Source organism: Microtus oregoni, unplaced genomic scaffold (assembly GCF_018167655.1).
Source record: "Microtus oregoni isolate MIOR12 unplaced genomic scaffold, Mior012 000028F_ref0000031, whole genome shotgun sequence".
In the NCBI taxonomy this organism is placed as follows: Eukaryota; Metazoa; Chordata; class Mammalia; order Rodentia; family Cricetidae; genus Microtus; species Microtus oregoni.
In genome coordinates this window covers 27,618,617-27,631,921 of record NW_024543087.1, presented here as the reverse complement: position 1 = coordinate 27,631,921, position 13,305 = coordinate 27,618,617, and the positions used below count along the sequence as shown (strand labels likewise).

Here is a 13,305-nt window from a genome sequence, read left to right as displayed (position 1 = left end):
TTAAAAAAAAAAGGATCCTAATATCAGATATGAAACTAAAAGTCTTAGAACATAATGTAGGCAAAATGCACCAGGATATTCTGGAAAGGACTCTGTTAGCCCTGGAATAATATCAATAATTGGTGAATAGGATTGCTTGGAATGAAAAGCTTCTGCACAGCCAAGGAAATATTCACTTAAACATCCTACATAGTAGGAAAAATCTTTGCCACTTACACATCAGACCAGGGATTAATATCCAAATATTTAAAGAATGTAAGATTTAAGCACAACCTTCCCCAAATCATCTTGAAGAAGAAAAAGAAATGCCCAACAATTACTTTTAAAAGAGTTCAGGGGGGCTGGAGAGATGGCTCAGGGGGTAAGAGCACTGACTGCTCTTCCAGAGGTCCCGAGTTCAATTCCCAGCAACCACATGGTGGCTCACAACCATCTGTAATGAGACCTGGTGTCTTCCTTACCAGCAGTACATTGTATGCTTAATAAATAAATAAATCTTAAAAAAAAAAAAGAGTTCAGTATTTTTAGTCCTGAGGGAAACACAAATTGAAGTGGCTTTGAATTCCATTTTGCCCCGATCAGAGTGGCTATCATCAAGAGGATACATAAAGCCAGGTGGCTCAGGCCTTTAATCCCTGCCTTTGGGAGGCAGAGACAAGTGAATCTCTGTGAGCTCAAGATTGTCTGCGTAACAAGTTCCAGGCTATCCAAGCCAATAGAGAGAGAGACCCTGTCTCAAAATAAAATAAAAAACAAAACAAAACAAAGAAGATGAATGGCAGCAAACGCTACGTGGATGTGGGAAAAGAAGCCCGAATTCACTGCTGCCGCTGGGAAGGTGGCCTGTGCGGCCACAGTGGAAACACAGAGGAGCCTGAATTCACTGCTGCCGCTGGGAAGGTGGCCTGTGCGGCCACAGTGGAAACACAGAGGAGCCTGAATTCACTGCTGCCGCTGGGAAGGTGGCCTGTGCGGCCACAGAGGAAACACAGAGGAGCCCAAATTCACTGCTGCCTTTGGGAAGGTGGCCCGTGCGGCCACAGTGGAAACCAGCCCGGGCAATGTTCAACAAGCAAGAAGAGAATTGCCTTATGGCCTGGCCTTCCCACTCAGGTGTGTGACTGGAGGACTCTAAGCATGCCACAGAGACAGAGATAGGAACAAAGAGGATGAAGGAATACATGTGATATCAGATCAAAAGGGCAGTCTGTCTAGGGGAAGGAAGGGAAACGTTAGAAAGGGTATGGGGCATGGGGGAGAGACAAATTAGAATAAAGTGTAGTAACATATATGAAAATGCCATGATGAAATACATTGATTTGTGTGTGTGTGCTAACTTAAAAAAAAATAAGGGACTTATGGTGGCTCAGCTGTTCAGTGCCAGAGACCCACATGCTGGCTCACAACCATGCCTAACTCCAGTTGCAGGAACCCAGCGCCCTCTTCTGACTCCCAGGGCACCAGGCATGTGTGTGGTGCAAGGACATCCATACAATCAAAACACTAATACACATAAAGTAAATATAACTTTAAATTTTAAAGAAATAAGCAAAGCAGGGGTAACACTGTACTTGGGTATGATTGGGGGCGCAGTTAACACTTTACACCTCTTCCCTTCAAACTCAGGATCCTCAAGCCTTATCTAATAAAACTACTTTTGTAGCATTCAGGGTCTGGTACGATGTCTTAACTGGTAAGGATGGCTTCTGCCATGCTTGATGACCTGAGCTAGTCCCTAGAGCCCACATACTAGAGAGAGCTGCCTCCAGAAAGTTGTCCCCTGACCTCCATATGCAGACAGTGGTATGTGATGGGGGAGGGGTGCTGGTGAGAAGGCCCAGCAGGAAGACATCTGCTGCCTAGTCTGAGAACCAAATCTGACCCCTGGGACCCATGGTGGAAAGGGAGAACAGATTCCTGAACTGTCCTCTTCTCTACACTTGTGTGCCGTGATACACACACGTATACACTACACATACATCATTGTAATTTTGAAAATTTTAAATAAAATCTTAAAAGAAAAAATTGTAAAGGTTCATAAAGATTTGGTGGGAATTTTCCTGGAAACTTGAATGTTGCAAGCATTCATTTTAGGATGAATTTGAGGGTAGACAACGGTCTAGATTATATACCAAGGTTAGATGACTTCTATTACCTGATATTAAGTGTGCTATTTCTAATGTAAATTTAGGTTCCGCGTTTGCCACGGATTATTCAAATGCCAGTACAACTGGATTTTTTGATCCATTTGGGGTAAAGACTTTTATCTTCTTTTTTTAATCACCAGCTTTTTCTGTAATTCAGGCTAGATTCTTTTTTTAACTGATTGTAGTTTGTTGTGTACAATGTGATTTTTGCAATGTGGGTAGATGCACTCAAGCTTGCCTATCCTGACGCTGTATTTTCATGCCCAGATGTGTTGGAGCAAGCTCATGGCCACCATAGTTTCCTTACCGCTCTCCATCCTGCCTCCCGTGAAGGACACAAGGTAAGTGTGGGTACCAGACACAGACCTACGTAACTGCCTTTGAATTCTTTTTGCTTTGCTGGGGAAAGGGATTTTTTTTTTTCTGTGCTTTTGATGCTTCTGCATCCGCTCTGTAACTCTGTAGCCTGTGTGAAAAGCATTTTGCTGGATTTAGAATGACTGTATCCAGAGCAACAATTAACTCTTTCATCAATCTTATTTGAAGCCATAATTTTGGATCGGTGGATGAAGAGATATTTGGTGTGCCTATACCAGTGGTTGCCTTGGTAAGTAGAAGACATGGGGGTGAAAACTAAATGAATATGTTTGAATGGTTGGGAGCTAGCTTTAAGAGAAACACAAGGTCTTCCGTAGACTAAAGCTAATGTCTGAGCCAGGTGTGGTGGCTCACGGCTTTAATCCCAGTATTCGGCGGCATGGAAGGAAGATCTTAAAGAGTTCAAGGCTGGTCCATATAGCACATTCTGGGATAGCCAGGGATACTTTGTGAGAGCCTGTTGTCCTCAGCGGGGTCTCAGTTAGAGCTTTTGCCACCATGTCTGAGGCCCTGGGTTCAGTATTAGCACTGAAGAAGAAACAGACGTTATGACTAGGAGCTCTTTCATGTCTTTTAAGTTGAAAGGGTTGTGCATAGAATGAGAAGCATCCCTTGTGTTCTGGGTGGAGGGCCACTGGCCAGACTTCTACAGTGGAAGGACTCTGTAGCCGGTCCCAACTGTTACATTTTCTAGAGATACTGTGTTCTGAAGACTATGTTACTTCTGTTGATGCTGCAGTTTTAAAACCAGTGAGGGGCCGCTATTTACATTTCATCTGAGCAGCCCAACTCAGTAAATAAGCAATTGACATCAGAGGAGGGAGTTGGAGTCAGCAGTCACAGACTGCTTAGCATGCAACTGCCCGGATAGATGCCCATCTAAAACTAAAATAATTGCTGAGAATAGGTTTACTCTCAGATTAAGGTATGGCTGAGATGAATAAAATAAGGGGGGGGCACTTTGGTTACTTTGATTTTTAAAGTGAAGTTGTTGACTTATGAATAACAGGGTCTTATTATGTAGCCTGAGCTAGCATTAAATTCTGTGTAAACCACTTAGTCTCCAAAGTGGCTGGGTTTACATGCATGTGCTCCCCTACTCAGGTGACTTTATTTTTATTGTTTTTTGGGGGTAAGTGGCATGATTCTATATTTAGTTCAGACTTACCTCTGACTTAAATTGCTCCCTTCAGACTCTCCAGTGCTGGGATTGTGTGTTCAACTATGCTTAGCCTAAAAACGGGTTCATCTTTTATTTTTTAAACATTTTTTGTATGCATGTGTCTGTATGTCTGTGTGTACATACCATGGCATGCATGTAGAAATCAGAGGACAACTTCCAGGAGTTAGTTCTCTCTTTCCACCATGTGGTGGTCCCAAGGATCAAACTCCGTGTCAGGGTTAGTGGTAAATGCATTTATCAGATGAGCCATCTTGCCAGCCCTATTTTTATTTATTTTATTTCTTTGTTTAGTATGATACTAGTGACCATGGCCGTGTGCAGACAAGGCAAGTGCTCTGCAGTGATGTGTGCCTGCTAGTCCTAGCTGCTCGGAGGCTGGGGCACGAGAAGAGGTCTAGGCTACCCTGGTAAACATGGCAGCCTGTCTCTAAGAAGAATAAAAATAGAGTCCCAAGAACTCATGAGAGCATGTGGGGCCTGAGAGTCGATTTCCGGGACTGTAGGAAGTCAAATAAGCAGCTTTATGTATGTTTACATGTAGCCATGGTAACAAAATTTAAATACTTTAAAACAAGAAATGGGAAGTTTTAGGCCAGGTGGTGGAGACACACTTTAATCTCAGCACTTGGGAATCAGAGTCAGGTGGATCCCGGAATTGTCAGAGGCCAGCCTGGTCTAGAGAAGGAGCTCCAGGACAGCCAAGGCTATGCAGAGAAACCCTGTCTTGAAGAAACAAAGGAAGAAAAGGAAATAGCTGTTTATGACATGGGCGGTGTGAGACCCCACACTTTATTGTACCTGTTACCCTTGGTAAAGGACAAATTTGCGAGACCAGTTATCTTGACAAATGAATGAAACCTCTGAGGTAAAAATGGAAAGGCAGTTTTTCGGCATAATTTTTATACTGACATTTCTAAAATTATATTTGTTAAAGTCATGAAGTAGATTGGCTGCCAGCAGTGCTGCCCAGAGAAACCCTGAACTATGCAGCTGTTGTCTTAAAGAAGTGGCAGGAAAAAAAAGGCAGGGAAGTATGGCCCTGAGCGTCCTGTAAGGGGAGATGGACGCTGGTAGGTAGGCGCTGGAAGAGTGTGCATCTGACTGTCGAACCTTGGCAGGTTGGTGACCAGCAGTCGGCTATGTTTGGAGAGTGCTGCTTCCAGACAGGAGACGTGAAGTTAACCATGGGCACCGGGACATTTTTGGATATTAATACAGGAAACAGCCCTCAGCATGCTAATGGAGGTAAATAATCAGGATATATCTTGTTACTAAGATAAAAATTATACTGTTTCTTTGTGATGTATGTACCGCCGCCACCCCACCCCTGACTCTCCTGAAACTCGGTCTGTAGACCAGTCTGGCCTCAGACTCAGAGACCAGGCTGCCGCTGCTTCCTGAGTGCTGGAACTAAAGGCGTGCACCACTACTCCCGGCTAGATAAACACAACTTTAATCCCAATAACTGGAACAATGAAGTAGGATGCTGTCCTGACCACATACGCTGTGGTCCTAGACAGCTGCATACTGAGGTCCTATATCAAAGGCAAGCAAATGAATATCTTGGTACTTTTAGTAGTATTGTACCTCTGTTCTAACTACAGTTATAGAAACAAATTTATTGTTTAAATAATAAGCTTTAGAATATTTTTATTTTCTCTTAATGTATTTATTTTGTAATCAGTACTTGTTTTAGTTAGGGTTTCTATTGCTGTGATAAAATACCATGACCAAAAGCAACTTGGGGAGGAAAGGGTTTATTTCATCTTACAGTTCCATGTCTTGGTCTATAATGAAGGGAAGTCAGGGGAAGGTCAGGACAGGAAATGAAACAGGGCTGGAACCTGGAGGGAGGAGCTGATGTAGAGGCCATAGAAGAGTGCTGCTTACTAATTTGCTCAGTTTGCTTTCTGTTTTTTGTTGTTGGTTTTTTGTTTTTTGTTTTTGTTCTGTTTGTTTGTTTGTTTTTTGAGACAAGATTTCTTTGTGTAGCCTTGGCTGTCCTGGAAGTCATTCTTTAGACCAGGCTGTCCTCGAACTCATAGAGATCCGCCTGCCTCTGCCTCCAGAATGCTGAAATTAAAGGCGTGCACCACCACTGCCTGGCTCTAATTTTCTGTTTTATGTTAAAGATATTCTCTGACATATTTTAATTATTAGAGTTAATTGATCCCCACTACCTTTACATTAAAGAAATTAAGTTAGCAGCATTAAAAATAAAGATGTCGCCAGGTGTCAGTGGCACACACCTTTTTTTTTTTTTTTTTTTTTTTGATTTTTCGAGACAGGGTTTCTCCGTAGCTTTTGGTTCCTGTCCTGGAACTAGCTCTTGTAGACCAGGCTGGCCTCGAACTCACAGAGATCCGCCTGCCTCTGCCTCCCGAGTGCTGGGATTAAAGGCGTGCGCCACCACCGCCCGGCGTGGCACACACCTTTAATGCCAGCACTTGGGAGGCAGAGGCAAGTGGATTGCTGAGTTTGAGACCATACTGGTCTACAGAGCAAGTTCTAGGACAGCCAGAGCTATGTAGAAAAATGTCTTGAAAAACAAAAACCCCAAATATGTTAATAGAAAAAAAATTAGATGGATTAGGCTATTTTGATCAGCTTTCCAAATATTTATTTGTATTGCATGTTACATTTGTTTAAACTTTACTATTGTAGTCTAAATCTCTCTTTTTCTCAATTATTTATTTATTTGGTGGGCTGCTGGGGAATCAAACGCAGGCTTTAACCTGCTAGACAAGGGTTGTACGCCTTGGGATCCAGCCCTATTTTCTTTTACTTACGCGTTGTTAGAAACTTTCAGGGGTGATCGTTGCCACCTAGTGATCAAAACACGTTTAAGGCCTTTTTAGTTTTTTGAGACTGAGTCTCGCATAGCCTAGCCTGGCCTTGAACTTACTATGTAGACAGAGATGACCTGGAACCACTGATGCTTTTGCTCCCACTTCCCCCATGCTAGGGTTCTAGCTTTGCCACCATGCCTGGTTAATATGGTGTTTGAGGTGGAACCCAGGGCTTCGTGCAGGCCAGGCAAGCACTTGGACAACTAAGCTACACCCCATCCCCAGCATTGTCGAAGATGCATTTAAATTTTTTTTTTCCTGCCTTCTCTCTACAGCCTGGTCCCTTTCCCCTCGCTGGCAAGGGTCAAAGCTAGAAAAGTTTGTCACTGTATTTCACTGTCCTGACTTGGGACTTTGCTTGGAGACCACAAGTAGACACACACGGTGTGGTTAGTGCTCTGGCACGGTTCTCTCTAGGTACCTTTAGTTTGCCGTTACAATACTCACTGCCATGTTTCTGGAGATGTGGATGTGTCTGTAGCTATCAAAAACTAATGGCTAGGGGTTGGGGACATGGCTCAGTGGTGCATACCCAGCATGCACCAGGCCCTCGGTTCAATTCCCAGCTCCCCAAACCGAGACTAGCATCCAACAGCAAAACAAAGAAGAAAAGCAGAAACCCGCCCTTTACATTCATTGTACAATACTGTATGCCGGGCAATGGGCTTGTTCCTTTGTGAGTTAACTCTGCTTATGCCTACAGCAGCTCTCTCCTGTAGTCTCTTTTCACTTGCAGAAACCAAAGCTGAACGTCCAGAAACCTTAAGACCCCACCTAGTGAGGGCTGGGATTTGCACTTTGTGGTTGTTTGTATCACCAGACTAGTAAGTTATGGTTGGTGCTGCCACGAGTCATGTATTTGTTATTTGACTTACATTGTTGGTTTGCTTGTTTGCTTTCTAAGGCTTTTATCCATTAATTGGATGGAAGATTGGACAAGAAGTTGTATGTTTAGCTGAAGGCAATGCAGGAGACACGGGTACCGCTATAATATGGGCTCAAAAATTAGGTAAGTCACCTTTAGACAGAATCCACAGGCTGGACTTGAATTCAAGGTTGCCACAGGTTTTAGACCAATAGGCAAAGAGAATGGACCATTCAAATGAGACATTAGAATAAAGTAACATGTATTAGTAGAAAATATAGAATATTATTATTTTTAAAATATTGGGCTGGTAAAGGCTAGGTATTAAGACTAGGAATTGAAAAGAAAAAGAAAAGACTATAATCATACATGCTTTCTATTTTATTTTATTTATTTAATTTTTTTTTAAATTTTTCAAGATGGGATTTCTCTGTTGCCCTGTCTGTCCTGGAACTCACTCTGTAGACCAGGCTGTCCTCAAACTCACCAAGATCTGCCTGTTTCTGCCTCCTGAGTGCAGGGATTAAGGGCGTGCACTACCACTGTCCAGGAACTTTTAAGAATTTTGATACAGTAATGCAGACACACTCACAGCCTAATTATAGATTCCCTAAGGTCTCCCCTAACGTAAACAGCTCACCTATTAGCGGGGCTCTCACTTAGCTCCTCGTCATCCTCCTTGTCGTGGTTTGCAGCTGCTGCCATAGTCTTTCTGCCTCTGTGGACTTGCTTCCTCTGGACATCTTATAGCCAAGTCGTGGACTCTGCTCTGCAGCACGCGTCTTCCACAGGGTGTTTTCATGGTCACTCAGGTTTTAGTTTATATCGATGCTTCCTCCTCACTGGTGACCAACACTCCACTGTGTGACTGCATCATAGTTTGTCTGTCATCTGCTGGTGACCTTTTCAGCTGTTTTTGGTCTTTAGTAATTTTTATTGCATTTTTATTATGTGTGTGTGCTCCATGGCGTAAGTGGAGGAACTTGGAGGAGTCAGCTCTCCTTATGTGTTGTTTGTCTTTCTTAGTATGCAGCTCTGGCTAGCCTTAGACTCCCTGTGTAGACCACCCTGGCCGCCAGTGCACAAAGATCTACCTGTCTCTCTTCTGGGATCAAAGGCATTCACACCACACCTAGCTATTTTATTTTTTAATTTACATTTTATTTATTTATTTATTTGAATCTTTAGTTTTCCATTTTTATTTTAAGAGATCACCTACATTTTAGTAAATTTAAAAGATATGTACCCATTGATCAGATTTATTATCCACTGAGTTTGATTTTTTTTTTTAGGTTCAATCCTTAATAAAATAATTTATATTAGTATCTGAGATTCTTTTAGCCTTTTCATGGAGAAAAAGAAATCCAGGCAGCTGCTAAAACTGCCACATAGTTTTAATCTCCCCATCCTTGGGCATTCTGTTACAGGACTGAGTGATATCAGCAGGGTGGCTACACTGTAGCCAGGCTGGTGTCCCCCCACTTGAGACAGAGTCTTACATTTTATTTAGTGTGTGTGTGTGTGTGTGTGTGTGTGTGTGTGTGTGTATGGGAAAGGGTGGAGCTCAGGGGTCAATCCAAGGGAGGTGGGGCTTGATCACTCTCTCTGTCTCAGTCTGTCTTTGTCTCTGTCTCTCTCTCTCTCCCTGTCTCTAACTCTGTTTCTTCCTGTCTCTGTCTCTCTCCCTGTCTGTCTGTCTCTTTCTCTGTTTGTCTCTTTCTTTGTCTCCCTGTCTCTGTCTGTCTCTTTCTCTGTCTTTGTCTCTCTGTCTCTCTCCCCCTGTCTCTGTCTCTCCACCACACAGGTTGTTAAGTTCAGCCGCACTGAGCCATCTGCCGGCCCTGGGGAGTCAGCCCTCTCTGACAACATAAGGCAGTGAACTATCATGCCAGTCTCTGCTTTTGCCTTTTGACCATTATGAATAACAAACAGCCTGTGTATTATAAACAATATTTCATGTACAAAATGTGAAATATATACCTGTCTTAGTCTACTTTCTATTGCTGTAATAAAACACTGCCCCAAAGCAAGGTGGGGAGGAAAGGGTTGATTTGGTTTACACATACCAAGTCACAGTCAATTGAGGGAAGCCAGAGCAAGAACTGAGGCAGAGAGCATGGAGGAATGTTGCCCACTAGCTTGCTGCCCTTGGCTTCCTCTGCCTGATTTCTTACACAGTTCAGTACCACATGCCCGGGGGTAGCACTGCTGGGTGCCCTCCCACATCAGTCATTAACTTAGAAAATGCTCTACATGCTGGCCTATTTCTGACAGAGCTATTTTCTCAGTGAGGCTCCTTTTCCCAGGTAACTTTAACATGTGTGTCAAATTGACAACAACAGCAAACCCAGTAGCTGGGACGATTGCAGACTATTTCTAGTGATTGTTCTTCATGATGTATGATGTGATCTGTGATTTTATACTTGAAGGGTTGGAATAAGCTGATTTATTAAGGAAAAAACAATCCTGTTGGCAGAAAACACTCTCAGAGGACAATGCCAAGTGACCCCCCCACCCTTTTTTCCCCTTCCCTAGGATCAGACCCGAGGTCTTCCACGTGCTAGGCAGTCACTTTACCCTGAACTACATTCCTGCCTGTCCCCTCCCCCTCTGTGAGCTGCACCCTGAGTCATAAACCTGCTGTTAGATGAGGATTGCCTGGATTGCCTGTGGCCACTGAAAAATAACAGAAGGGGAAGACTGACCCCAGCTGAAGGGGATGTCATTACTAGGACATTAAGGATGGCAGTCCCTCTGTGGGACGAGCAGGGGGCTTGGTTTTATAGGGCAGAAAAGGGAACTTTGGGGGTGGAAAGTTCCGACAGCAAATCTATTGTAACCTCAAGGCCAAGGCAGCTGTTTTTATCACAGATTGACCTCTTGTCAGGAGTCTCCAGTTCCTAACTGCTTGCAGATGATCTTGTCACGTCTGCTTCCTCTGTCAGGCCAGGATTTCGCAGTTCCGCTGAGGCTCTTTGTTTTCCATAGTTAACCTTCACTTACAGTTACTTACCAGGGAAGAAAAGTTTAGTTCAGAGCTAGGTAACCCGAAGTCTCCGTTCTTAAGTGCATTGCTTTTAACATCCTTGAGCTCTGTCTTTAAAACCCCAGAAGTCTGCCGTGAGTTTACAGTGGGATGGCTCCGGTAAAGGCCCTTAATGACTACAAGTCTGGTGACCCGAGTGAGGTACCCAGAACCTGTCTGATGGGAGGAGAGAGCTGAACCATACAGATTGTCCTTTGATTCCCCACATTGGCATCGTACCCATACTCGTGCCCCCCCCCCAAACAAATGAAGTAAAAAGTAAAGGTCCAAAGGACACTCCATTTCCCCAAATTCCAAAAGGAAAAAGAGAACAAAATGGCTAACTGTGGTGCCCATTAGCATACCAAAGCCCAAGCTGACTTTCAGGCTCCCTCTGTATGAACAAGTGCCTGTTAAACAACTCAGAGTCAAAGTCCATGGCATCCTATCCCCTCTCACCTTCTCCTCTACACTAAACTTTACTAGCTGAGGGCTTCCCTCCCCACAGCTACTCATTCTCCTTATAACCCTGATATTCCAGCTATGCGCTCCCGTCCATGTCTCCCCCTGCCCTCCCTCCCCCTTCCTTCCTTCCTTCCTTCCTTCTTTCTTTCTTTTTTTTTTAGTTTTTCGAGTCAGGGTTTCTCTGTAGCTTTGGAGCCTATCCTGGCACTAGCTCTTGTAGAACAGGCTGGCCTCGAACTCACAGAGATTCTCCTGTCTCTGCCTCCCGAGTGCTAGGATTAAAGGTGTGTGCCACCACTACCCAGCTCAGAATGAATATATATATATATATCATATTTCTTCTCTTTTTAGTTAATGCTTTTCAGTTTTACCTATAGAGAGAGGTAGAACAACCTAGACTATTTATTTAATTTCACATTCATTGGAGTCCAAGTTCCCCGTGACACCTCATACTCATTACAGAAGCTTTGCTAGTCAGCTGGGGTGGGGCAGGTGCTGTGCCTGGGGATTCTCACCACACACGGAGAAAGCCTCTGTGGGGAGCCAGGACCCTGACCTTGAGAGGCAGCAGGTGGCTCAAATTGGAGACAAGCCCTTTCTGAACATCAAAATGAAACAATTGTTTCAGCTAGAGGAAAGGGCAGCCGGTTTAAGATTTACCTTAAATTCAGTCTGGCTATAACTGATATCTGCTCCAGTTGTCTGAAATACACATAAAAAGTAAACATTATTTGATGTAATCCTCTCAAGAATTTTAATTAGTACATTGAAAAAAATCATAAACTGTATTCTGGAAAATACAGTTTGTTCCTTCCTTTCCACAGTTCTGCACAAGCCCTTCTCAGACTTTCTGCCTCACTGCATTGCCCTCCCCTTCTTCCGCCTGTCTTTATAATTTCAGTCTTAACAAACATGGCCCATCTGTGAGCTTCGTTCATAAGCAGGTGAGTGGTTGGGATGAGCCTGGACTATATATTTTGGATGGCGTGGACGCCGCTCCTGCTCTCATGGAAGTCCCAGTCTCCAAGAAAGACATACATGAAGTGGAAATTAAGAAACAAATACTGTTATGGGTGCAGTGGTACGTATCTTTAGGCACAGCTACTGAGTCAGGAGGATTGCTTGAGTGGAAGTTCTTCAGGGATAGCCTGGGTAATAGAGCAGTAAAGTAAGACTAGAGTGATGGGCCAACCATTACGTCAGCTCCCTGGAGGGGTATTTTAATTTGAGGCTACCCTGAGCCACATAATGGGCACCGGGCCAAACAGGAGCGGCCCAGTGAGTCCCTGTCTATGAAAACGATAAATAAGGAAACAGATAGGCTAGGATTCCATACAGTGGTAGAGTGCCTAGCATGCTTAAGGCCCTGAGTTTAATTGATTGCTAAAATTTTAAGCTTAACACACACACATATCTGTTTACAATACATCTGTATCAGTGCTAACTTTTAAGTGGAGCGGCAGCAGAGCGAGGACTTTCTCCAGGGAGGGTCAGAAGGCGGCTTTAAAAGTGGTTAGACTGGCCAGGCATGGGTGGTACAGCCGGGTGGCGGTGGTGGCACATGCCGCCTTTAACACCAATCCCAGCACTCGGGAGGCAGAGACAGCTGGATCTACAGATGAGTTCCAGGACAGGCTCCAAAGCTCCAGAGAAAGCCTGTCTTGAACAAAACAAACAAACAAACAAGAAGTGGTTAGGCTGGTGGTCAGGTGGAGGAGGCCTTTGGTCATGGAGTGGTCCGAGCACCCAGGGCCACTGTGGGAGGAGGAGCGGGAAAGCATGCCCGAATGCCCTGCTTCTCTTCTCCGGTGGTGGCAGTTCTCAGCTCCACTGCCCCAGCTGACAAGCGTCTGGGGACATCTTTCTTAGCAGGATCACTTTTAATTGCTGGTCCCAGTCACGTCTGCCTGCCCCAAGCACTCCCCATTAGACTTCTTCATAAGTACACACCCCACACTGTTTACTTGAAGTAATAGCCCCTGCCTGTTCTCTGACTCCTTCCCAAGAGAAAGAAAGTTGGCCTCTTAAAGGAGGGGATTTTTTTTTTAATTTAACTTTATTTTATGTGCATTGGTGTGAAGGTGTCAGATCCCCTGGAACTGGTCTTCAGACAGTTGTGAGTTGCCATGTGGGTGCTGGGAATTGAACCCAGGTCCTCGGGAAAAGCAGTCAGTGCTCTTAACCGCTGAGCCATCTCTCCAGCCCCAGGAGGGGATTTTTTGTATGCCTGTAATCTCAGCACTGGAGACGGTGAAGAAGGGATGCTGTAAATTCCAGGTCAACCTGGGTCACAGTGAGACTGTCCTAGCTAAGTTTCTGCTGCTGTGATAAAACACTGACCGAAAGCTGCGTAGTGGTGGTGCATGCCTTTAATCCCAACACTTGGGAGGCAG

General features: G+C 44.3%; 1 protein-coding gene across 1 annotated transcript in view; it reads left to right on the top strand.

The window, feature by feature from the left end:
• Positions 1–13,305, top strand: part of Gk5 (glycerol kinase 5) — a 60,192-nt gene that overhangs the window by 31,755 nt on the left and 15,132 nt on the right. The window contains exons 7-11 of the mRNA XM_041677632.1: positions 2,192–2,253; positions 2,415–2,488; positions 2,694–2,754; positions 4,827–4,953; positions 7,462–7,566. Coding sequence (XP_041533566.1) covers positions 2,192–2,253; positions 2,415–2,488; positions 2,694–2,754; positions 4,827–4,953; positions 7,462–7,566 — 429 coding nt within the window. The remainder of the gene's footprint in view (positions 1–2,191; positions 2,254–2,414; positions 2,489–2,693; positions 2,755–4,826; positions 4,954–7,461; positions 7,567–13,305) is intronic.